Source organism: Aedes albopictus, chromosome 2 (genome assembly GCF_035046485.1).
Source record: "Aedes albopictus strain Foshan chromosome 2, AalbF5, whole genome shotgun sequence".
In the NCBI taxonomy this organism is placed as follows: Eukaryota; Metazoa; Arthropoda; class Insecta; order Diptera; family Culicidae; genus Aedes; species Aedes albopictus.
Window position 1 is genome coordinate 315,480,134 of NC_085137.1, and position 27,999 is coordinate 315,508,132.

At 38.6% G+C, this 27,999-nt stretch overlaps 1 protein-coding gene across 1 annotated transcript in view; it reads left to right on the forward strand.

The window, feature by feature from the left end:
- The first annotated feature begins 2,203 nt into the window (after positions 1–2,203).
- Positions 2,204–27,999, forward strand: part of LOC109412539 (organic cation transporter protein) — a 208,755-nt gene continuing 182,959 nt past the window's right edge. Inside the window, exon 1 of the mRNA XM_062852308.1 lies at positions 2,204–3,565. Coding sequence (XP_062708292.1) covers positions 3,093–3,565 — 473 coding nt within the window. The 5' untranslated portion in view covers positions 2,204–3,092. The remainder of the gene's footprint in view (positions 3,566–27,999) is intronic.

Below are 27,999 nucleotides of genomic sequence, written 5' to 3' on the forward strand. Positions count from 1 at the left end.
CAGTAGCATGCAATGGTTAAAACAACTAATTTACCAGTTTGTTTCAAACTGAAATCTTTGATTCGAAACAACATTTTCTTAGTTTTCAATTCAACAAACATGTTGTTGATTCAAACTACATTAGTGGGATTCACTTAACAGCGTAAACTCATTAAACTGTAAACGTCGCGATCACCAATGATTCGCAAAATCATGAAACATTTCAAATAAGCAGAAAATCATGGCTTACACACTCAGATTCGATTACCGAAGTCGGTAAAATTTTACTGGGTTTTTGAACAGCAGAGTTAAGTCAGTAATGGATTGTAAGTACCGAAAAGTCGGTAGAACAAAAATTTTCGGGCTGTCAAACGAAAACTGATTTAGTCAGTAAAAGCTGATATAACCGTTACTGAATTTTTCAGTTTTCCACTATTTTGTTTATTCGACCTTGTTGAATTTTTCAGTTCTGAAAAAAAAATATTCCCTACCGGTAGATCCCACTTTTGATGCACTGTAAAACCTCCCAAATTCTTTATAAACTTCCAATTCCCTCTCCTCGCACTGGAGTCGGTCGATGATTAAAATGTGTTCCAACTGAAGCAGTAACGAAATGTAACCAATCTCCCTTAACTCAGAAGAATTGTCACCGGCGCAGTTCTCTAGATCTGAAGATGTGTAAATACTTATAAGTATATAGTATACTAAACAAGCGGTAAAGGCACAGAAGTTCACATTGAAGATGGATTTTTTCCCTTCAGCAGAGAACTTCAGTCCACGTTGATATATCTAAATCCCATTTCTGGATTTTGACAGCGCGGTTCAATGTTTACCTTCCACATTACCGGAAACTCAGTAAAATCGAGCCAATGCTGAAAAGTCGGTACTTGTTGTTTACTGACATTTAACTGAACTCAGTAAATACTCAACTTTACGGAAATCTCGGTACAAACAATTACCGTGTTCAGCAAAAAGTCAAAAAACATTGCTGAACCTCAGTAATGTTATACTAAATTGCTGAAATCACAGTATCTTTTGTATTTTACGGATCAAAAACCGTAAAATAAATTACCGAACAGGGAAACCGAAATTGAGTGTGTTGTACAAAATTTAAAAATTGCAGTTTTCAGGATTCAAAATATCTTCACAAATACTAAACCGATTTTGATGAAAATTTTATGGTAGGGAATCGCGTCACTTGGGGCGGTGGCTTCTATATTCGTCTGTTTTCCACTATAACTCAGTCAAATTTGAACCAATTGACACAACTTTTGGAATGTGGTGAGATAGGCATAGTATCTACCCGTATACAACATTTCAAGTCAACTGGTTCATAATTGACTGAGTTATAGTGGAAAACAGACGAATATAGAAGCCACCGCCCAAGTGGCGCGATACCCTATAAGCTACATATAATGTACCATTACTGGTCCAAAAATCAGCTGTTTTGGTGTACGCAGTCTCAAGTTATGAAACAAATTGTGCGACCAAATTTTGACCGTATCACCCTTTAGTGTTTCGAAATTTCCCATTCAAAAGTTGTTTCGTGGGGGATAAAGAGGGTCTGAAATTGGCAAAATTTGCGTTAAGTTATACTGTAATGAATTCTATTAGGGAATTGAAATGAAAATTATTGGAATAATAAGAAGTTGTAAATAGTTATGCATATAGACCATAACTCATAACCTTTCCATAATCTATCGTGTCATTACCCATTTTCACACTTCTCGTCCTCAAATTTCAATTGAAGGTCACTTTTTTTTTGCATCTACAATCTACAATCATAGGTCAAAACAAATATCTACACAACGCAAAGCAAAGAAGCACCAGAGACCCCTCATCATATATCGACATGTGTGCAATATAATCACGAGACACTCGCCAGACGGTCTGAAGCCCACGAGCGCTGAATCATAACACCACACAAAACCACACTCCGATAATCTAATTACCCACCATCATCTTTCGAAAAAAAGACTGCTGGTCGCCATACGACGACTTCTTGTACCCACCGTTGATTCCTCAAACCTATCGAAAAGCTCGCTCCAAAAGAAGCTTTGAGCAAATTGTCTTGAGTTAGGTGAGAAGCGAAGAGCCGAAGAGTCCACAATCGAAGCTTTTGCGAGAGAAGTACTTGGAGAACCGCGGTGATAGCACGTGGACTTATCAACGGCCGATCGGTGTGAAATACGCGATCACATGTGTGTTCGTTCAGCGTACAACGGCGGGTAGTTATGGTAAGAAGTTGCAGTTTTTCTACGAAACTGGTAAAAACAACGTAGACTATCGTAGCGACCAGTATTGATCGGTGTTGGGGCGAGTGAAGAAGCATGTTCGTGATTGTCTTCAGCGGAGACTTGTGAACCTGTAAGCGATCGGTTTCTGTGTCTAATTTTTGAAAGGTAGTTCGGGAAGAGCGCACGTATCCTTCAGAGTGTGATTTGGGGTCCTCCTAGGGTTTCGCGCACACTTATCTCGGCTCTCTACCGATCGATCGTGTTCTTTTCATCTCGCTGCGGGTTCTAGCTGGGAGAGCGATCGCGAATTCTCGTCTCGGATATGGTGAATGCTCTCCGTTGTTGGCTGCGCGCGGTATTGTTCCTGTGAATGTGTCACCTATTTCTTTATTCTCGCGATCGGATGCTGCGCTGTGTGATGGGAGAAAATCTCAGCGGACGAGATTTGCTCTCCTGAAGCTGTGCGGGCGCGATCGATGATCGTATACGTATTCCTGGCTCCTAGACTTTATATATTGATGTGATCGGCGACAGAGGACTTCAATCTAGTGCGATCAGTAGTTTAGGACCGTTGAGTTCTTTTTTGAGAAGAACAGGGCAACTGGCGCTTGCGTCCTCCTGGTGAGTGGAACGAAAAGTAGCCATCGGTGTTTTACTTGCAAAAAAGTTTCAAACGGTGCAAATTGTTTAGTTAGGGAACATGTGCTCAAGCCAGGAATTATAACCAATCATCGATAAATCCCGGGTGATCTGTGTGTCGTGTGTTAAAAAATAAGTGTCAGTGAACCACAAGTGATTTTAACAATTGAAGGCTGCAAACTATCGTTGAAACAATCGACAAATAATTAAAAGAAGAAGAACATAATAAAATACGCCATGACACCGAAGCCCCAGGAGAATATCCCAGCAGTGCACGCTGGAGAAGATCACGACATGCCGGGGTCGTTGAACAACGTCAATAGTAGCTTGGGCAACCTGAACCACAACCTGAAGCTGAACGGGTTCATCAACAATGGTTTCGTGTCGGACTGTCCGGCCCAGTCCGACAGCAAATCCGACCATCAAACAAAGGAACTGGAGCTGAAGGAGAAGAATAATGCCAAGAACACCAGCTTAAACTCTAGCAGCGGTGCGTCCACGGGCGTCCAGGAAAAGCCGATCGTTGACTTTGACGATCTCCTGCCGCACGTAGGCGAGTTCGGACGGTACCAGAAGATCCTCTTTCTGCTCATGATCCCGTTCGCGTTCTTTGTGGCGTTCGTGTACTTTTCGCAGATCTTCATCACGATCGTGCCCGAAGAGCACTGGTGTTGGGTTCCCGAGCTAGAACATTTGTCCGTAGAAGAAAGGTAAGTCCATCGCGCTGCTAAGTAGTGCTTGCTATATTGAACAAAGTGCAACCTTATACATATGCATCGATCCGAGTATTTGCAGGCTTTTATCTATTGAAGCTATCTAACGACAGTGATTCTCAACTCATATTTTATGAAGCGAGAGCAATTTAAGGAGTCGAGCCTTCAAAAGCCTGAAGTTATAATCGTCGTAGGGTAACCATTTCTAGGCGATCCTGACACGGTTTGGGCTTGCAAGTGTGATTGAGAGACAGTTGCAACTCAGGATCAAAAATGTATTCGACAAACGTGAAAATGTGCGATTCCAGCTTAAAGAGATTTTTTTTTCTTGTACCGACTTTTCGAACCCTCTAAAGCAAAATACCCTCTTCGATACAGTGGATAACTGTCACTGAGGATGATTACAAGTGGTAGTCGAAATACGCGTATATGTCAAAAGATGAGCAAACGAGGGCGGAATTAAATGGTACAATAACTGCTTTCACTCATTCGAATAACTATGATAATTGACTCATAAAATTATGAACCGACTAAATCATTTGTGGATAGTACAATCTCATGTTCCAGAACGTATTTTTTTCTATCACGATTGAAACTCGTTTAATCTGATTTAACTAGATGAATTAAGACCTGCAAAGTACAATCGATTTCCCGCAATGCTCCGACTGCCTTATATCCAATGAGATTTTTTATACGTGATGATCGAGCAACTCCGGTGCATCGGTGGCTGGTAGACGCCGTTAATAACCATGCGTCTCCATGATTGATGGAAAAGCTTGGTGATTGTTTCCTGTTCCAGTAATAATTTTTCAAGCAAAATTCTTTGAAGGACCATCCAAGTTTTTCGAGGAGTGGTAACGTATGAGAAAATGTGCTACGAAATACTCTCAAGGTGAACGGTGAGAACTAGTATTTCCGTCTCACATTTTCAAGAGCACAGATCTCAGCATTCACAAAACGCACGAAGTTGAGCAAAGAATCGATCAGCAAACCAAATTTGCCAGATTTTACACGGATTCAAGGACCAATTCTTCAAAAGCTCCATTTAAGAGATTGATGGAAGATTTTTTGTTGGATTGAAAAAAAAACATGGTTGGTGAATTTCTTGAATGAAGTTTTTGCAAAAGCGTTTGTGAAATTTGTCAAGAAATTTATTTTAGTGTTATTTGATAAATATGTAGATTATTCATGAAATATAGTTCCTAATAATGCTGGTTCAATTCAATTAGGAGCTGCTGGTAATTTTGTCAGTCATTAAACGTAGAATTATCCGACAAGTCCGATTATTATATCTTTATGGCTTTATAAAAACCACTTCTGAAACAGTTTCTGTAAAAAGTTTAATTTCTGTAGAATATTCTGTTAAAAGATTTTCGTTGTTTATTTTCGAAAAAACAGATAGATCCATTAATTAATTAATTCTTCTGAGGTTTATAAAAGGTATAAATCTATAAAAGAAATTAAAAAAGTCTCAATTGAAAAGCTTAGAATTGTTTTTGGATCGCGTGATGATGTGAATTTGCTTTTAGAATCGAAATTATTTGAACATTCATAACGTATTTATTCTCCATGTGATTCTTGTGAAATTAGTGGAGTAATTTATGATGATGATTTGGAATGTGATGCTATTATGAGTAATGGTTTATTACATTGAAGGATCATCATCATCACATTTGGTTTGACCTGGGAGTTTGTGGATACTTGGTAAGATTCGTTGCTAGCAAGAATGAACGAGAAAAATAGGTAAGTTATGAGGGAAAACTATAATATGATACTTTTTTGATAATATAAAACATTTGGTATAAAACAACTATTTTTGGGAGTGGAGGGAAATAAGAGCTGTCAATCGAAACATAATGGTTGGGAAGAGTGGAGATGCCAACTTCTTATTATAACTTTTATGTGGAGATAACAGATTCTTCTTTTTCACATTCATTGGGGCATCCTCCAATGCGATGGCTTGCACTATATATAATTTTATGATCTTGGTTGTATAATTATAATGTTTTGCTTGATCAAATCACATTGGATGGACAGCCCATTGCTATCGGGCTTAGTACCGTGCTACAATGAATGGAAACCATCATCATCATCATCATCATCATCATCATCATCATCAATATACTGTTAAATGGTATTCTATTTGATTGATTTGTCTTTATTAAAGAGACTTTCAGCCCTTGGCTGATTCGTCTCTATAAGGTATTCTAATTATATTCTGTTATAAGATACCTGGTAGGACATTTTCGTAAGGAATTTCCTTTTTTTTCGAAAGATATTCTTTAAAAAATGATTGAAGAATTGGGTTTTTAAATTTAGAAAAATTCAATGATTTTATATTTTAAACCAAGAGAGAGCACCTTTTTCTAAGCCACTATGATTTTTTTTCAGATTTTTAGAACTTTATTTTGATACCTAAAAACAATTTCAAAGAGATTTTTTCAAATGACCTTTTGACAGCTGGGCAACTGTTTGACAGCTCCGCATAGTACAAAATGCGACGAGGGGTGATTCGACAAATCGCTCCCATACAAACTTCAAACTGATTTCAAAATAGGTTCCCGGGCACCAAAATTCATGAAAATTTGGATCTCGGCTCAGTTTGGCATGCAGATTCAGAATATGGTATTATCTCAACGCCGCTAAAGAAGCCAATTGTTTTGCAGGACTTATGGACAATTTGTGCTTAGTTTTACTAATAAAGTCTCTGTGAAAATTTCTTACATAACTTACAACTTTTTATCTGTATTAACAAGTTGTTAACCCTAGGCAAGTTCATTTCAAAAACACAGATGTATTTCCCCTTCGAAAGTAGAATTCACATGTGGTGAAATGGTCGGGAGTGGGATTCGATCCCAGGTACTCGCCGTGCTGGTTAAATGCTTCAACCATCACATCAGGTCCGCTACACAACCACATATTATCTAAAAATCTGCTAATGGAGTCATCTTACGCTCCCAAATTCATCTTATTCTCAAACAAGTGTGAAACGGAGCTAACGGCATTTCATTGATTAGGATGAAATCAGGAGCGCTATGCTCAATAAGAAAACCGATAGCCTATGTTGTCCAGCTTTTTTTTTTACATTTTTAAAGAAATCTCCTGACATCTGTGCAATCCTTTGAAAGATTTTCCAAAGAAAAAACTCGTGCACAATAAACTGAGAAATACAATTAAAAAAAGAAAAAGAAAATTCATCCGATGTTTGTGCTGCAATTGTCCAAAAAATCTACTGGAATTTGGAAAAAAAACTTTTCAGCACTTACAACAATATTTCACTGACTGATCAATTTCACCCCGAAAGTAAAATTTTTGATTTTTTATTATAAATGATATTTTTGTAAGAAAATGATTTGCAGTAGAATTTCAAACCTCGTTGGCTGATGAAAACCATGGTCGTACTTGTTTGAAAGCATTGAATTTAACCAAATCGATAAGTATTCAAAAAATATTCACCATAAACTGTGAAAAGTGATCAATTTTACCCGAAATCACGGTACCAAAAGCATTGATGAAGCCTGTATATACAATAATCGGAATAGAGAAATACGGCTGTTACTTTGTAAATGATTGGTAAGACTGGCCAGAGAATTGACTGTAAATAATTTAGTATATGAATTATGACATGTGTCCAATTTCATAAAAATCGGTGCAGTACGTTTACCTATATCTCACAATCTAAAAGAGATACATACATTCAATCATACGGCTATGACCAATTTTTATTCGCATGATAGATAGCTCTTTTCCACTATAGTACAAAATTCGGAGGATAATGATTTGTCAGCAGTCACGATACTTATAAATACTGGAAACTGTCATAATTAATTTTAATTAAATTTAGAATTAGCTTTAAGTCAAAATTCACATTAATAAAAATAACACTAGTTTACAGCATTTTTGAACTCGGTAAGCTGATGATTGTTTTTGGTGTAGAATCATGCCCTGAGTTCGAAAACGCGAAGGAAAAAAATTACAGTAGAGCGGAAATTTTTTCGACTTTCCATATGTTGGCAGCTGTGCCAACGGAACTGATGGGGAGATTTCCGTGACCGCAAATTAAACACAGTAACTGGGTGTATTTCAGCGGCAGATTATAATTCTCCTATTGGAAACAAGGTGTACAACAAAATCGGTTTACGTGTGGACAGATTATAAGGTGTACAGGCTTCAAGTTATGCAATGGCAATATGATATAAATGCTATTTTATATTTAATATGATCAGACTTACGTTTAGTCCCCTAAGTGTGCTGGCCTGTCTTCAGCGAATTCCTAGGCCGAATACCTAATTAATTATATAATTCCATTATATATTTGATGCTAGAAATTCAATGCTTCATTGCTTACCGTAGTTGTAGAGTTCGCAAAGGTTGGGAATTTATGGTTAGAAAGACGAAATTCACTTCTCTGTCCAGGTACCTAACATTAATGTTAATAGATTATTTTTATGTACAATTATAGTTTTTTGCACTCTAAATACCTTATTAAGCTACTGACACTGTGAAAACGAAAATAATAGGTTTTTATCTGATTTAGAAATTATAGAATTCAGAACAACGTGTACCGTCGTTGGGGGTGAGAATGGGTCAAAAAATGATACTCAAAGATTGTTTGTTAAATAACAAATAAAAATGAAGTCGGAACAACTTTTTATTTGGTATGTATACTCTTCTATGTGGTAATGATAGTTTAGCAAGAAAGTATCACGTTATATGAATTTCTTACTAAACTACAAATGATTGAAAATTTACCCAATCTCACCCCTTAGAGGGGGTGAGAATGGGTCAAAGTATTCGAAATCGCCTAACTGAGAATATAAGTTAATTTTATTGATCATATCTAGTAAACCTACTTAAAACACAATGTTATCATAGCGAATAAATATTTAGCTAATATTAAAAGATGATTAATCCACCTAAAAGGCCTAATACAACCGAAAAAATGGTTGAAATTTGATAAAATAACGTTTGTATGCTGTATCGCCATTTTTAGCCATCATAATCATCCTCACTTAGAGTTTCAACCTTCATGAGAGGAGGGGGGTTTACAATGAGGAAGGGCGCATTGAAAGATTGATTGTAAAAAAAAACATGATAGTTTTAGTATACTGCATAAGAAATATTTAACCAAACCCTCCGTTATAAACTCTTATGTACATGATCAGTGGCCTCTATATTGCTAAAGCAAATCACTCCACCTCGAGATAGAGGAACGCTATTAAGTCTATTTTGTGAACTTACGATAAACAGTACTCTAAAGATTAGCTGATGATTAGAGGAGCTGTCCAAATGCATGGGTGTATTGCTATATATGATTATTGAGATATGATCGTATTAACACACTCGTTTGACACTTCTCGACATATTTTCGAAAGAAAGCGTGCTTTTATGAAGATACGGTAAACATGGCACCACTCTAACGTCAAATGGGGACTGGATAACAAGTTGAATTTTTAGTAAAGTTATGTGCACTCGATAACTTGCTTGACCCAATCTCACCCCCATTCCACATATTTAGACATAGGGTCAAAAATATTGAATTTTTAAATAAAAAGAGCAATGACATCCCGCTTTTTTCATCTCATCAACCAGGTAATACCTACAGCTAATCACTTATTAGAAAATATATGGTTAGGTACTTGTGTTAAACATTACGAAGGAGAATTTTTTTCAGAGTGATTTCCTAGTAGTTTCATCGTATAAGTTTAGCCACAAATTTAACAAAAAACGATTATTGCTAAACATCTTATTCTGCATTATGACGTGTAAAAACATCTCCTTTTTGAAATAATATAAAGTTTTCAATATAAATTAGCGATAGTTGATGAGCTATTTCAAATTTTATGTTTCTCCGTTTTGACCCAATCTCACCCCCCAGACCCATTGTCACCCCCATCGACGGTATATCGTATTTGTGCTTTGGATTTTTCCCCTAATTACGGCAATAATCATACTCATCGTTGGAGCTGTCACCTGCTCCAAATCCCTCTTGTAGGTGTGTGTAGCTAGAAGTTGCAGATAGTAAATGCGCGCTGGCAGCCGGGTTGCCAACACCATACAAGGTTGATGATTTGAAATCGATTTTTGTTCTATTTTTAAGCAAAGTCGCTCACTTCGCATTCTCTTAGAACAACAGTGCTACAAAAAAGAGTACGGCACCGATTACTATGAAATTTAGCAAGTGGAATTTACACATATTATGATGTTCCCAGGTCAAATTTGATCAATTTTAACGTTTGAAAAAAATTCACTTCACGAATGAAAATGTGAAACCAGAAAATGTATAAAATGGAAGTAGCGTTCAAAGTGTTATAAGTACTATTGGAACTTCAAATTACTATCTACTAGAAAAATGCCTGTTATATGTTTTGGTTTTATTAAAGAACATAATAAATCTGTCGTGCTGCTTACGAATTACTGAAATTCTTTGAATTTTTTTTTTTCATTTGTTCTAGTAAGTTTTATGAAGTCGCTCAAGATACTTATTTCATCGGAATCCTAGAGAGAATTTTCATCTGAATTCTGGAGAAGCTCCTAATAGAATTCATTAAGGAATCCAAAGCTCTGTGGCATGAAAGAGTGCAGGTGTTATTCAGCAGACTCTTCATGCTACATAATTTTTCGTTTCTCGCAGACCTCTTGGCCAGAGAAAAAAAATCTGGGAGTTGTTTTGATAAAATTCCCAAAGAGTATGAAACATAAGTAATATGTGCAGAAATCAAAGTAGATCTTAGAAGTATTTAAAGGGTTTTGTAAAAAAAAATCTTGAAAAAGTTGGCCATGAATCCGCCCAGGATTTTCATCAAAAAGATTTAGAAAACTTTAAAAATGAAGCCAGAAATTCCATTGATAATTATCGTGGATTTCCGCTAAAATTTCTCCAAACGTTTCATATGCATTTCAGAGATCCTACCAAGAATACCGATTTTTTGGATTTTTTTTTTTCTGAAAGGATTCCAGCTTTTGCACTTGATTTTTTTTTAGAAATTTCTAGAATATTTCTTGAATTTTATTTAGGAATTCTGTTATGTAAACCTAATACATAAGTAACCCGATTTTGTCAGCCCCTATTCGTAACACATTTTATGCTCTCTTCAAAAACTTAAACAGTTTTTCAAACTTTTTATCCCTCTATGTTCTGCATCTCAGCTGTAGTTTGATGATTAATATTAATAAATTGCTTTAAATATGACCGTTAGATAATGGGAGCAAAAAGTTTGTCACAAAATGGGGCTGATAAAATCGGGTCCCTACTGTAAATGGGTCTCCCGTTAGCATAGTGGTTAAGGCTATGGATCGCCAATCCGGAGACGGCGGGTTCGATTCCCGTTTTGGTCGGAAACATTTTCTCGACTCCCTGGGCATAGTGTATCATTGTACTTGCCTCACAATATACAAATTCATGCAATGGCAGGCAAAGAAAGCCCTTCAAATGATAACTGTGGAAGTGCTGAAAGAACACTAAGTTGAAGCGAGGCAGGTTAAGTCCCAGTGGGGACGTAGAGCCATAAAGAAGAAGAAGAAGAAACCTAATAAATATGGGCTGCAATGCCACGAGCACACTTCCTAAAAACTCCTACAGGTCGTCCTATGTATTGAATAGCTTTGACTTTCAGCTTTCTAATTATGAGTTCAGATTTGAAATCAGTGGTTGCGAATACAGCGAAAATTATGATTTAATGGTGAAATGGAAAATGGCGGCCAAATCCAACATTGTTTTATCATTTGAAAGGTGTATACTTACTTCCACTTCATAGACAACTGAAGTACTGTATACCTTGTCAGCCCTTTGGCAAGCGAGAGGTCTTTCCTCATTTTTTTTTATCATATTCTAGAAAATAAGAAAAAAAATCGAAATCACAGATTTTATGTAATCACGAAATAAACACGAAAATACAAAAAGCACTCAAACCAATTTGCAGTAAAACTATGAAAGCTTTCAGAAGTATTTTTGTGAACATAGTGTCCAAATAGTGGCTTACGGTTGTCAAAATGGGCTGAAGTTTCAAAATAAGCTTCAGTGGATATTTCTTTTTTTTTTTTGTTAAAGTCCTGATTTTGGGCAGAGTTATAGAATGCAACTTTATATTGTGGAATTATCTGATACTATCGAAGGAATTTAAAAGGAACACTTCTAAAATTTCTGAATAAATTCATTGGCTGTTATGAAAAAATAATTGCTACTATTTCAAGCCTATAGCGAAAATGACCAATTGTTGCACACTATAAAAACTCTGCAATTGTTGTTGCACACCCTTTTAAGTAAAACATGGAATGTGCAATAGTTGACGAGTTTTAAATGTGTGCATAATTGGCGATTTACCCTAAATTAAAAAAAAACTGTGCTCAACGTACTTGAGAAAATTTGAAAAATTGTGAAAATATTCTTAGAATTATATTGATGAAAATCTTGATGTTATTTCTGGTAAACTCGTGATTAAAAAAAAACTTTCGTGTTATTATTACAACCACGTTAGTGTTTTGATATTTTTTTTTCGAGGGAATATCCTTTACGTTTTACAAAGATATTATTGATGAGTTTGTAGTTAAATTATTAGGGGGATTCACATAACAGCGTAAACTGATTAAACTGATTAACCGTCGCGATCACCAAGGCAATCTTTGATTATTTCATTCGCAAAATCATGAAACATTTCAAATAAACAGAAAATCATGGCTTACGCAGCAATTTAATCTGTTTAGTGAGTACCCCTATTGAAAAACAAAATTTGCAACGAAAATCGAATTGTTAATTTTCTTTTTTTTCAGTTAGTTTTCAACGTAATATCCCATACCTATGTAGAATTTCTAAACAAATCATTGCAGAATCGATTTGTAAATATTTTTTTGCAATTTCTCATCGTAATAGGCTGTTTTACCTCACGCAAATCTGACAGGAAAAGGCCTACTTTCCCACACTAAATTAGCAGTGCTGTAATGGTTCATTACAGCACTGATTTGCGTTGCGTAATGAACCATTACAGCACTGTTTTCAGTTCTGATCAACTTCTTGGTGATTTCTCGACGCAGTTTTGAAAAAATGTGACAAATGTACAGTATAACCTGTAATGATCAGACTTTCTTAAACATGGCTATGAACATCAGTGTACAGTTTGATGAAAAATTGTGTTCAAAACTATCCTCAAGCGATAATTTATGAAATTGCAAAAAAACGTTGTACGCAACTCGGTGCAGAACTCGATTTTTCCAGCACTCGTCGTACGACTCGTGCTGTAAAAATCTTCATTCTGCACCTTGTTACGTAAACTACTATTTTGCAATTTCTCATCGTAATAGGCTGTTTTACCTCTCACAAATTTGACAGGAAAAAGCCTACTTTCCCTCACCAAATCAGCAGTGCGGTAATGGTTTATTACAGCACTGATTTGCGTTGCGTAATGAGCCATTACAGCACTGTTTTTAATTTTGATCAAATTCTTGATGCTTTCTGGATGCAGGTTTGAAAAATTGTAACAACTGCACAGTATAACCTGCTATGATCAGACTTTCTTATACATGGCTATGAACATCAGTATGTAGTTTGATGCAAAAGTTTTGCTAAATACTACCCCCTCAAGTGGTAATTTATGGAATTGCAAAAAACGTTGTACGCAACTCGGTGCAGAACTCGATTTTTACAGCACTCGTCGTAATTATCCAACTCGGCAAGCCTCGTTGGATAAATGTACGACTCGTGCTGTAAAAGCTTTATTCTGCACCTTGTAGCGTAAACTACTATTTCCACCTGAATTAACCACCCCAGAATGCGAAGAGCTTTGCAAAACTTTTACAAGTTTTCTTTTTTTTAAATTATTTAACCTTGAAGTTTTATAAATCTTAAGAAAGCGCCTGAAATTATGCAATTTCCATACTAAATATGTTATAACTTCCAGAAAAGTACAATTTGATGCATAAATTTCAATATTTATAGAAATTACGATGACAAAATCGGGTTAAGCGAATACTTGGCAGCCAGAAACATTCATCCGAATATTCAATACATTTGCGATACAGCTACGGTAATAAAAGTTTGAAAGTGTTTTCGAAGTTCGCCCAACACACAATTTCGGAAAATATTGAAATATGTGACAAATTGGCTGTAAAACATGTAAACTCATCATTCAATAACTGAGCCAGATGATGGACATTTTTTACATATTGTTTTAAGTTTACAGCGTTATTTTTAACAAACAAAAATGGCCCTCACGCTGATCAATTTCACCCGAAATCACGGTAATGTATATACATGGGTGGCTCCAAAATGTTTGGAATAGGCAACTCTTTTTTTCTCTCACGAAAAAAAATGAACTCGCTGTAACTTTTCATAGAGTGCACGAAAAATTCTCAAATTTTGTCTGTTTGTCAACCTATTATATGTGCAATGCATCATTGGTACAAATTTGATCTCGATTGGTTAATCTTTCGCGAAACAAGAACCGCTATCGTAAAACACTAGTTTTTATACAACAGAAAGGACCCGATTTTGTCAGTCTTATTTTGCGACAAACTGTTTGCTCACGTTATCTAACGGTCAAACTTTAACCAATTCATCCATGTTTATCATCAAACTACAGCTGAATAGCAGAACATAGAGGAATTAAAAGTTTAAAAAGATGTTTAGGTTTTCGAGGAGAGCAAAAAATGTGTCCCGAAAACGGGCTGACGAAATCGGGTTACTTATGAACTTATTTTTGTACTGTCATATCTCGGAAACCAGTAAACCGAATTGAATGAAATTTTAATCATTTTATAGGTTGATAAACAGTCAAAATTTGAGATTTGCTAATTTTATTCTTTCGGCAAAAAATTCTAGCAGACATAAGTTTTTTACATTAACTATCTAATACTTTTGTTGTTGTTTTGGAACCACTGCCACGTTATTAATCGACGTTCGTTGTATCAGCAAACCTTCGGAAATGGTTGGTTGCTTGCGGGCTTGTTCAAAGAGCAAATCAAGAAGCTCTCGTACAAAATGCACACAACCCCTATGTACCTACCACAGTAGGCGAAGCTCTAGGTAGGTACGTCTCGTGCCGGAGTTTAACGGATTTTGCGATCCACCCGAGTTGCGTTACACTTTGATTGTCCCACTAGCAAACCTGCCTGGGGCCAGTTCGGAGCCGAACGTAAACAATGAAAAAATCAAGTGCACCACACACTACATACCAACCAATATGGATTGGACGGCACCCCGGCTTCGGTGGATTAGGAAATTAAAATTTTCAAGGTCGCTTGTTTCGGCTGTTTTTTTTTTTTGTTGTGTATGCGGAGTTGGGTACATATGACACCTGTGGAACTGTGTTTCGATACTGTTTTGATGAGTTCTTTGCGCCGCGCAAATTGATTTTAATGTATCCGTTGTTTAGGGGTACGTCGAAATGTGTTGAGCTGGGTTTTGGACTCTAATTGGTTGCAATTTTTCTGCCGGCAGTGGACTTTTTTTTTGTGGAGCAATGACCGATTATGAAAGGATTGTACATATTGTGAAAGGTGAACATCTGATATGGATCAGTTTAGGAAATATTCGAAACAAGCAGCAATAAATTATATGTCACAGTCAGTGGTTATGTGACTTTCAGATTTCGGCGTAAGATTATTTTATCATATTTGTTTAATTTATTTCTGTTTTTACTCATACGATCTAAAATATTCCGAAGCGCTTTGTCTGTTCATGTGAATTGATGACATTACAGTTTACAGCAATTTTTAACACGCCAAACTGATGTTTTTTTTTCGCCTAATGTCATGTCCTAACTCAAAAAGTGCGTCCAAAATTGGTCAATCACAATGGAGAGTAATAAGATCTTGAGCCCATACTTGAATTATTTGTTCAGTAAATATATTTTTTTACTGAAATATATTGTATACTTTTATTTAATAATATGGAACGAGCTCACCACTGCTCGTCCGAATAACAAAAACAAGAAGCATAATACTACCTTTTTTGTTAACCTGCATCGTATGACCCAAACCGGCAATAGATGCGTTTCCTCCACACACGAAGCATAAAACAACACCAAGGAAAGCGAATGCAAACGGCTATGCGTCCTAATGAGTTCGTTCCTAATGCATGTGTTCCTTTTATACTTCTACTTTTTTCTTATTGTCATAACGTTGCAACTTCTCAGCTTAGTGTACTATGAGCACCTTCACCGTTATTAACTGAGAGCTTACTCTGCTAACGACGATATGGCATGTGTTTATTGTGTGGCAGGCACGAATATGCTCTATGCCCAAGGAAGTCTAGAAAATGCCAATTTCGAAATGTTGCAGGACCGACTGAGAATCACCTTTATAGTGCATGCATTATGAACGAGTATTTGCATGAACATTATTTTAGAGGTTCTCCGTTCTGGGCTTGGTTCCGGGCGAATCATAAATCTAACTGAACTGGTGGTGCTTTAGATACCATAAATATATTTCAATAATATTTTCTGATATAATGCCTTATGGATTACTGCAAGATATTGGGATACTGTAAAGGAATCCGTGAAAGAGCATCAGAAGATCCCCTGTAAAATTATGGAGAAATTTTCCATGGAGTTTCTGAAAATTTTCTTGAAATAAATTCAAAATAATATTCAGTTGAAAGACTTTTTGTTTTGGTAATGATATTTGCTGGTGTAGTTCCTAGACACCTAGACGATGTTGATGATGACGATGGAATTTCATATATTTTCTTTATTCTTAGCCGCCTTACATAATTTACAGCTTTATTGTCCACTAGAGGACACTTGTAACACTTAGAGCGATTGCAACTGACAACTGTACTTTGCAGAACTACCTTTTTGCTGATTTCAATTTCCTTCTCTGTCCATGGACATGATAGTATGATGAGCACGAGGAAGTAAATGTGTGGCTATTGTTCTTTTTAAGGTCCTGTTTTAGGGTCCTGTAATGGGGTCCATTATGAGTTGCCGTTTGCCGATATACAAGCAGTTGCCGGGTCTGTTTGAGCTATGGGTTCAGAAGAGGGCCAATAACATTGGGGAAAAGAGTAACTGACGAGAAACTGCAAGTACCGTGGCTGGGAATTGAACCCATGCATGGCCATTCGCTTATGAGGAGAACGTGTGTCCCCTGCGCCACGGATCCCGGCATGTTATGTGACTCGTATAAGATTTTTTTGGACACATAATAGTTACGATCATAAACTAGTATAGAATATGTATGTTACTCGGGAGAGCACGAAAAATGAATAGAAGAAGAAGAAGACAAAATTTAATAAAAAGTTCGATAAAACTCTCATACAGAGAAATTTCTGATACATAGAATTCTCATACAGAAAAGATCTGAAATGTAATCCAAATACCGCAAACCGGGGTCAAATTGATCACTTTAAAACAACTTTTGCTGATAACGTGAGCACCAATTCAAATAATGTGAAAAGAATTTCTGAAAAATCAATACTTGGTGGACCTCTATAAAACTACGAGACACAATTTTGGATCGACAAATTTTAACAAACGACTGGAATTATGTTGATCGGATGAATTTGGCACTCTCAGTCTTGAAAATCAAACGATTTATTTCATTCTGCCCGACGTTTCGGCCATGGGAGTGGCCTTTTCCAAGGGAAAAAATGGTAGTTTTCGAATTACGCGTCAAAACTCTTATAACTTGTGAATTCGACTGTTAAAAAGCTAAAATAACTTTTTAAATTGACTCTTAAACGCCTGATGGTAGGCAATTTCCTATGAAATAAACGACTTCAACCATATTCAATTACTTTTTAAACTAAAGCTAACAATTTAATAACTGATTCTTACCTAAAATAGCTACATTACATCACAATAAAGGTTCCATAAAAATGTAAACTCAGAATGTGCACAGGTAATACTAGTGGTAATCGATTGTTTAATAACATCGGTTTCATCTAAGTAAGAAACACATTAAAAAACCTTAAAATAGTAATGATAGACTATCTTTTTGTAAAAAATCCTAATAATTTCTTCAAAAAAAAGTTAAAATTCCAAAAAATATATCCACTCTGTTGAAATTTTCATATATTTTATCGTGGATTGCAAATAATTTTTAATAAAAAAAAGTTCTAGTAGTTTCCCTAAGGTTTCATCCAGGGAATTATTCATGATTTTTGTCTTCGATTTCTCCAGCAATTTTGTCCAAACTTTCTTCAGAAACTTCTACTCATAAGCAATAAGAAGTTTGCTTAAAACTCCACCATTAGTTTTGTCTACAATACTTTTAGAAATTAGAAGTTACGTGTCATTTTTTAAAAGACACGGACACCGTCTTCAGCCAGAGGCTGTACAGACAATACGAAACTTAACACTAGACAACGGACCCGACACATATAACGAGTACCAGTGGATACGAGGAAGCAACATTTCTTGCGAACAGAAATATGGTTTAAATAAAACATCTAAACTACCGGAAAATTTGGTCAATACGAATGAGAGGCTGCTCAGCCCATTAATTACGTAACAGTTCATGAGAGGAGAGTGGCTTCAAGAAATCTTATTCATCACACAAAAAGATGTGCGCATTCAAATAGAAAAAAAGGGAAGAAAAGGGTATCAAAAAACGTGCAAATAGTTTTAAAATAGTATCAATAGACATCCTTTAAGGTGAAACATCAAGAAATCCCATTGCAATTTTGCATACAAACTTTAGAGGCACAAATCTGACGAACGAAGGCTTTGCTCACTTGCAAAAAGAGGCAGCTTTTCCAAATCGAGTGCATTTGTTTACGAATTTTAAAGATTGGTGCTCTTGAAAACGTGAATAGGGGTCCAAGTCGGCCATTGTGACAGCCATATTTGTATTTTCTGATGTTTCTCCGGTGGATAGTAGGCCGTCCCTTGTTTTGCAAAAATGGGAAATGTTATAAGTTCGTTATTGGAAAATGATCGTTTTAGCTAAGAAATGATCGTGTCACGTATCTCAAGGTTAAGTGGTTCCTCAATGTGCCTAAAGTTGTCAACAATGATATGGGCTTAAGGCGAAACTGGAAGCATTTTCTCATTTTTTCGGTTTTTGATTTTTTATTAAATAACGAAGCAATATTTTCAAAATCGGTTTCCGTGCACATGTAGAGTATGGATCAAGATACCTTCTGATTTTTTTTGAGGTGGAAAATGTTTTCCATTTTTGCAGAAACCATTTTTTCGTGAAATTTTGTTCAAAAATGGTTTCTGCAAAAACGAAAAACATTTTCCGCCTCAAAAAAATTCAGAAGATACCCTGATCCATATTCAACATGTGTACGAAAACCGATTTTGAAAATATTGCTTCGTTATTTAACCAAAAATCAAAAACCAAAAAGTGAGGAAATGCTTCCAGTTTCGCCTTAAAAAAACATGTGATTTTTTTTTCGACGAAAAAATACGCTCTTCTACTAGAAAAGGTAATTTTAGGAGCCTCCAGGACCGAAAATGAGCTCAGAATTACGATATCTCCATTCGTTTAAAAGTTATTCACCAAAATAGGATAGGTTTCCTTCGGAAAAAAAACGGTCAAACATGCTGATTTTTCGCTTGTTTTTTTTGTCAATAACTCAAGAACGAGTAGAGATACCGCAATTCTAAGCACTCAATCACCAGTTTTAGTAAAACACTATATTTTTTCGTGAAAAAATATGTTTTTTTTTAGTTCCATACACTTTTTGACAACTTTAGGCCCCTGAGGGACCACTTAGCCTTGAGGAAATCCCGTGAAGAATTTCCAAAGTTAAGGTTAGGTTACATACATACATTTATTTGTTCAACATCATTAAGACAAGACATAATCAACAATAGTACGCCACAATACTCGGTTCGTGGCTGCCGCTCTCCATCCTCGATCGCGCCCGATGCTCGCCAAGTCACGCTCCACCTGGTCCGCCCATCGTGCTCTCTGCGCTCCACGCCTTCTTGTGCCTACCGGATCAGTTGCAAACACCAGCTTTGCAGGGTTGTTGTCCGGCATTCTTGCAACATGCCCTGCCCACCGTATCCTTCCGGCTTTGGCCACCTTCTGGATGCTGGGTTCGCCGTAAAGTGCAGCGAGTTCGTGGTTCATCCTTCTCCGCCACACACCGTTCTCCTGCACACCGCCGAAGATCGTTCTTAGCACGCGTCGCTCGAAAACTCCGAGTGCTTGTAGGTCCTCCTCGAGCATGGTCCATGTCTCGTGCCCGTAGAGGATCACCGGTCTTATTAGCGTTTTGTACATGGTGCATTTGGTGCGTGGGTGAATCTTTTTCGACCGCAGTTTCTTCTGGAGCCCGTAGTAGGCCCGACTTCCGCTGATGATGCGCCTCCGAATTTCACGGCTCACGTTGTTGTCAGCCGTCAGTAAGGATCCGAGGTAGACGAATTCCTCCACCACCTCGAAAGTATCCCCGTCTATCGTAACATTCCTACCCAGACGGATCCGGTCGTTTTCGGTTCCGCCTACCAGCATGTACTTTGTTTTTGAGGCATTCACCACCAGTCCGACCTTTGCTGCTTCGCGTTTCAGTCGGGTGTACAGTTCTGCCACCGTTCCAAATGTTCTAGCTACAATGTCCATGTCGTCCGCAAAGCACACAAATTGACCGGATTTTGTGAAAATCGTTCCCCGGCTGTTGAGCCCGGCTCGTCGCATCACACCTTCCAGAGCAATGTTGAAGAGTAGACATGAGAGTCCGTCACCTTGTCGCAGTCCCCGGCGAGATTCGAACTTGGATTCGAATGAGCTGGATAGTTCACCCGAAACCCTTACGCAGTTTTGCACACCGTCCATCGTTGCTTTAATCAGTCTAGTCAGCTTCCCAGGAAAGCCGTTTTCGTCCATGATTCTCCATAGCTCTACGCGGTCGATACTGTCGTATGCCGCTTTGAAGTCGATGAACAGGTGCTGCGTTGGGACCTGGTCTCTCTCTCTCTTCTTGGCGTAACGTCCTCATTGGGACAAAGCCTGCTTCTCAGCTTAGTGTTCTATGAGCACTTCCACAGTTATTAACTGAGAGCTTCCTCTGCCAATGACCATTTTGCATGCGTATATCGTGTGGCAGGCACGATGATACTCTATGCCCAAGGAAGTCAAGGAAATTTCCTTTACGAAAAGATCCTGGACCGACCGGGAATCGAACCCGTCACCCTCAGCATGGTCATGCTGAATACCCGTGCGTTTACCGCCTCGGCTATATGGGCCCACCTGGGGACCTTGGGACCTGGTATTCACGGCATTTCTGGAGGATTTGCCGTACGGTAAAGATCTGGTCCGTTGTCGACCGGCCGTCGATGAAGCCGGCTTGATAACTTCCCACGAACTCATTTGTTTTAGGTGACAGACGACGGAAGATGATCTGGGATAGCACTTTGTAGGCAGCATTCAAAATAGTGATCGCCCTGAAGTTCTCACATTCCAAATGGTCGCCTTTCTTGTGAATGGGGCAGATTACCCCTTCCTTCCACTCCTCCGGAAGCTGTTCGGTTTCCCAGATCCTGACTATCAGCCGATGCAGACAGGTGGCCAACTTTTCTGGGCCCATCTTGATGAGTTCAGCTGCGATACCATCCTTACCAGCTGCTTTGTTAGTTTTGAGCTGGTGAATGGCATCCTTAACTTCCCTCAGCGTGGGAGTTGGTTCATTTCCGTCCTCCGCTGCACTGGCGTCGTCGTTTCTTCCGTTGCCGTGGGCTCCCGTGTCTACGTTCTCCACGCCGTTCAGGTGCTGATCGAAGTGCTGCTTCCACCTTTCGATCACCTCACGTCCGTCCGTCAAGAGGCCTCCGTCTTTATCCCTGCATATTTCGGCTCGCGGCACGAAGCCGTTGCGGGATGCGTTGAGCTTCTGATAGAACTTCCGTGTTTCTTGGGAACGGTACAGCAGTTCCATTTCTTCACACTCCGCTTCTTCCAGGCGGCGCTTTTTCTCCCGAAAGAGGCGGGTCTGCTGTTTCCGCTTCTGTTTGTAACGCTCCACGTTCTGTCGAGTCCCTTGCTGCAGCATTACCGCCCTCGCTGCGTTCTTCTCCTCCAAAACCGTTCTGCACTCTTCGTCGAACCATTCGTTCCGTCGATTCCGTTCCACGTACCCGATGGTGCTCTCGGCTGCGTCGTTGATGGCTGCTTTCACTGTATTCCAACAGTCCTCTAGAGGGGCCTCATCGAGCACACCCTCGTCTGGCAACGCGTCTTCGAGATTCTGCGCGTATGCTGAGGCGACATCCGGTTGCTTCAGTCGCTCTAGGTTGTACCGTGGCGGTCGCCGGTACCGTACATTGTTGATGACGGAGAGTTTTGGGCGCAGTTTGACCATCAGCAGATAGTGGTCGGAGTCGATGTTGGCGCCACGATAGGTCCTGACGTCGATAATGTCGGAGAAGTGCCGTCCGTCAATCAGAACGTGGTCGATTTGAGATTCCGTCTGCTGTGGTGATCTCCAGGTGTAACGATAAGGGAGGCTGTGTTGGAAAAAGGTGCTACGTATGGCCATATTTTTGGAGGCGGCGAAATCAATGAGTCGTAGGCCGTTTTCGTTCGTCTGCTGGTGGGCGCTGAACTTACCAATCGTCGGTCTGAATTCCTCCTCCTGGCCTACCTGAGCGTTCAAATCTCCTTGGCGTCGTGGCTTGGGCAGCGATCGTGCTCGCGTTCGAGCTGCGCGTAAAATGCGTCCTTATCATCATCAGTACTTCCGGAGTGTGGGCTGTGCACGTTTATTATGCTGAAGTTGAAGAATCGGCCCTTGATCCTCAACCTGCACATTCTTTCGTCGATCGGCCACCAACCGATCACGCGCCTCTGCATATCACCCATCACGATGAAAGCTGTTCCCAGCTCGCGTGTGTTGCCGCAGCTCTGGTAGATGGTATGATTACCTCTAAAGGTTCGCACCATGGATCCTGTCCAACACACCTCCTGCAGCGCTACGATGCCGAACCCGCGGTCCTTCAGTAGATCGGCGAGTATGCGGGTGCTCCCAATGAAGTTGAGAGATCGGCAGTTCCACGTACCGAGTTTCCAATCGCAAGTCCTTTTTGTTCGCTGGGGTCGTTGCCGTTGGTCTCGGTTCGTATTATTCTGTTGCTGATTTTCCGTTACAATGGTTTTTTACGGCTGGCTCGTAGGGCCTGACACCAACCCCCTACTTTCCGGAGGACCATAGTGCACAGTTGAGCTTAGAGTCCTTCCCTGGCACTCGGACGTAGATCAGCCGCCCCTAACATGGGGATCAGACGCTGTTGTGAGCCGCTCCTCCTGGAGAACAGACGCTCAGGTTTGCCGAAGCAAACCCCCCCCCCCCCTTCCCTGTCAGCCTTCGACCAAAGTTCCCACCGGGGTTGGTTACCCGATCTTCCCTAAGGTTGCTCATAGTTTCCGGCCGGTACCGCGTGGAGGTAGGGATAGGAGTTGCTGGGCAGAGGCTAGTGGATCACAATGGGATCTGAATTGCGCAGCATACCCAGCCTTTACCGTGCCTTAAGGTTAGGTTATATGTCCTTATTTGAGAGATTTTTAGCCCATAGCCGGTTTATTGCTTACTTTTCAGAAGTTTGTCTAGTGTTTATTTCTTTCTAACATGAGCATCTACTATTTGTTTCTAGTAGGAACTGTCAAACAGATATTTTCCAAGGCAAAAAACTTCAATGCATTGTAAGCCATTTTTATTTGTTAACCACTTTGTGTGAAAATGTGGTACTTATGTTTGAATGAATCAAAATTTGAGTGTAATAAATACATCACTATTATTCTTCAAGTATGTCCCCCAAACTGCTATGAACAATTTAAGGCTAAAAAACTACATGCTATCGTTTTTAGTTTAGTTTTGTTGGCTACTTTGAGTAAAAAATATGGATTTTTTGTAGTTTTCCGTGTAAAACAAAATAAGAGTGTAATGAGCATATTTTCATTGTTCATCAAAAATGCCTGGCACAATTTTACGAACAATTTAAGACCATAAAAACTATATGTCATCGCTTTGAATTTTGATTTATTGCTTATTTTATGTTAAAAATAGGGTATATTAGCAGTTTTTTCAGTAAGTTAAAATATCAGTGTACTGAAAAATCACTAATTTTGCATAAACATGTTCACTCCGTCTGTACGCATGATTTAGAGTCGAAAAAACATATGTCATCGCTTAAAATTTTATTTTATTGATCGAAGTGTGCAAAAAATGCAATTTCATAAAAACTAGGAAGTGGCTTTTGCTTAATAACTTTGGGTAGACGCATCTATTTGAAAGTCGTTGTTCTTGAAACTTATCCGGTTCCATTGCAAAAAAAGTTTTGAAATCGGTTGAAAAACGGCCGAGAAATGCCTAGCCAAAGTTGGACATCTGACTTTTTTTCGACCCTTGATATTTTAAGTGTTCAACAAATGGGCAATGGATAAAATTCTGCCGCATAGCATGTAAGTCATTGATATTATTTTATATAAACTCCTAATTAAATGAACATTTAAGGTGTACCTATTTTGGGCACTTGCCACTATAACTTTAAGTCAATTTCAAACCAATTGATTTCAATTTATGTATTGGGGTAGGTCTTGTACGTATCTCATCGTGTGCCAAAAATATGATGTTAGGTGTAAAATTGACTAAGTTATAGCGACAAGTACCCAAAATAGCTACACTTGTCCTAATGCTAAGACCCGTTCGGTAAATGCTGGATTTTTAATCATTTTCACCGAAAAAAAAACATTTTCACCGAAAAAAAACATTTTCACCGAAAAAATCCGATGAACAAACCCGCAACATAATCAACAAAGGTGATGATCCATAAAGAAGAACTTAAGTGACCATGTCACTATTCACCACGTCAGTATAACTCGAAAGAACAGCCTATGATTTGAAGAAGAAAAAATCATAGATAAAGTACTGGCAGTTTCAACGCCAACTAATCCCTGAATGGCAAGACTAGAAAGAATAGTCTATGATTAAAAGAAGGAAATATTTCTGATGATCATATTCACTGTTAGAATGTCAAAACTTTCTCTGAATTCTTTTGATCAGGATTCGGCCAAACGGCATTTGGCAAACGACTTATTTGGCCAGATGGCATTCGGCCACACGGCGTTCGGCCAAACGACATTCGGCCAAAAAAATTCGATTAAATAAGTTATGAAATGTAATAAGGACCAACATTTTCCTTTAATTAGCTACTAAAATATGCTGTTCCCTAATTGGAAACATTTAGGGCTAGTGTTCAGTTTGGTAGATCTTTCGCCGCAACGCAATCCAAAAAGATGATCTATCCACGCTACGGGCTCCGTTAAAGATCGAGCATCTTTTAAGGTGAAACGGGACGCCGTGTTATTTTTCCTATCTTGCCTCTCTTTCTAACAATTTGCCTCGCGATTTTGAAGATGGTAATCTCGAGTTCTATCGCACTGAAGATGCTGAAAAACAATCAGCATATGCACTGCAAGTGAGCATACACAGTGATAGGTTTTTGTTGCAAAATATGAAGTAGAATCTGAGATTACCATCTTAGTAGCAACAGAGCAATGACGGATATTTCCCCGACCGTCCCGTCCGCCCTTAAACCCCCTCAACCATTCATCCATCAGCACCGGTCGCCTGACACCTTTGATTGGACTTACCTGTTTGGTGGACTTTTAGTCCCGGAACAAGTGGTCCGTAGTGCTACTCTAGGCCGGCAGCTACACGGCTATGGCTACGTTAGTAATTATTTTTCGTAATCTATATTCAAAATTTTCCTCAAAATGAAATATTGCATGCTTTTGGAAAAACCTTCAAGTCAAATCTTTTTTGATAATACATATCACAATTTCTAACAACCTTGAAATGGCCTATCTTAGTCATTAAGATCGCAGTTGAGACCTGAGAATGTAAACAGAGGCATAATCTATTCGCATCCGTTTCAAACATCTCAACAAAAAATCACAAGCAACAATAATTAGCTGGACAAAAATAGTGTTGAACCGCAATAATCGTCATAATAGCCAAGATTCCTATAAACCGGGTAGATGCTGACATGTTGTTTTGCTTAATCGCTTAGCAAAAAATTCAACTCCAATGACTCTCATTTTCATCAACACCAATTTCACACAGCCGCAACGAACCGTAGGTATCGTTCATTGAGGATCGATCGGACGGGCACGACTTGCGGAACCATGATAAACAGAATAAATTCTGCACGATCCAACCCCATCAGAGGGTGTTGCTTCTGACAGCCCGACGAAGCATGACGTCAAAAACCTTGCCCTCCCACATTGTCTGTCTTTATGTCTAAGCATGTCTAGAACTAAATTTTAGCTTCCTCCTTGATCACGAAAGGATATGCCGCCGTCTAGGTACCCTCCGATTGGCTTCAGTCGGTCGATGAGTGGTTCGTGCGTCTGGTTACGAGTGGAAGTTCCATTGACCCGCTAAAATTAATGGCTGGGTTTTCGTGACCGGCCAGTCAATGGTCAGCACACTCTCAGTCAGGGTCTCCGAAAAGTCCATCGCCATGCAAAACGGTTCGGTTTGACGTCATGAATGAAGTCAGATAATAATGCTGGGTCTAGTTGAACACTGCGTTCGCTCGCTGGTCGCCTTTGTATGCAAAGGAATGTGCATCATCGCATTTATTGCCTTGCTCGGTCGGATCAAGACTGGTCAGTATCCCGTCAAGGCTCCGGCGATTGGTCGGTGTAGGTCGGTGTGTGGCGGTTCGGAGAGTCGTAAGAAGCGCGCGCGCGTTGTGGGAAGTGTAATTGTATCAAAACAACAAGCTAATTACACACATGTACTTGCTTAGTTGAACATACCAAGACAGTGCACAGTCATCGGTATCATCGCGCCATTAATGACAACGGTGTAGCAGCGGAATACCTCGCTGTTGAGGATATGAAGCTTCTACAGCAGTGGTTCTCAAACCTAAATTACAGGTCACTATTATAGCGCAGGTAATCAATCACTTAGCACTGTTTTAAGCAGGGATGGGATCATGCATTTGCAAAGATTTACATTCACTTGCTACTATCTCAGTTCAGAAGCATGCTATCAAAAAACAATGTATGAGCGAATTCAACCTTGTAGTTTTATCTGAATGTTTTCCGAATAGCATTGGGATCACACACGCATAACAAAGTCGTGAGCGAGAGTGAAGGCAACTCTCTACGCGGTGAATGCAAATTACATTCACACCGTGGAGAGTTGTGTTTGCTGCTTTCTGTGTAGTTTAGTCTTGCTGCCATGTTAGTACATTGTTCTACAAAGTTTCAAGTAAAACAAAAATGAATAAGTGTTCCATACATTGGCTTTTGCTACGATGTTTCTGAAGCGAGTTAACAACAATCGAATTTAACTGATTGCAAATGAATGATCCCATCCCTGGTTTTAAGCGTTATAAATAAATGTCATTTATCAACTTTTCAGATCCAAGAAGTCATATTTGTGGTTTATTATTGCCGCAAGAATATAATATGATATGCTACATTGTAGTGCATTTAACTCAAGGATTCCCAACCGGTGTTCCGCGGGGGGCATGGAGCCCATCCAGAGGGACCACGATGTCATAAAAACAAATGTCACCTTTTTATTCTATGCTGTATAAATTAGAGTAGACAGTTGGTCGGTGTAAACGCTTCAACTGTAATTATTATTATCATTACTTAAGTATAGATTTTTTTCGGTACCGAAAATACCGGTATTACCGACCAATTTTTGGTATCGAAATACCGGTACTGACTGAACCTTGGTACCGTAATTCGGGGTCAAATTGATCACTTTGAAACAACTTTTGCGGATAACAGCAATGACAATTCAAATATTGCCAAAAGAATTTCTGTAAAACCAGTACCCAGTGGATCTCCATGGAACCATGTGACAGAATTTTGTTCAACAAATTTAAACTTTAAGTTAAATAACTCCAAAAATCAAAAAAATGGAAATGCCACTTTGGGGCGAAATTGATCAGTACACAATAAAGCATCGGTTGGAAAGGCAAATATCCTTCTCCGCTCAATTTTGCTCTTCTAAAACCGAATAACGCGTTTAAAATTTTACAACTAGTGAATTCAATACTTTAAATACAAAATTCAATTTTGAAATTACCCCTTAAGGCGAAACTGGATCCATTTCCTCACTTTTTGGATTTTGATTTTTTATAAAATAACGAAGCAATATTTTCAAAATCGGTTTTCGTGCACATCTAGAGTATGGATTAAGGTATCTTTTGATTTTTTTTTTCGTGATGGAAAATGTTTTTCGTTTTTGCAGAAACCATTTTTGAATTCAATTTCAATACAATTTCGCCTTAAGGCGAAACTGGAAGCATTTCCTCATTTTTTTTTTGGTTTTTGATTTTTCATTAAATAACGAAGCAATATTTTCAAAATCGGTTTTCGTACACATGTAGAGTATGGCTCAAGGTATTTTATTTTTTTGTGGTGGAAAATGTTTTCCATTTTTCAGAAACCATTTTTTAGTGAAATTTTATTAAAAAATGGTTTCCGCAAAAACGAAAAACATTTTCCACAACAAAAAAATC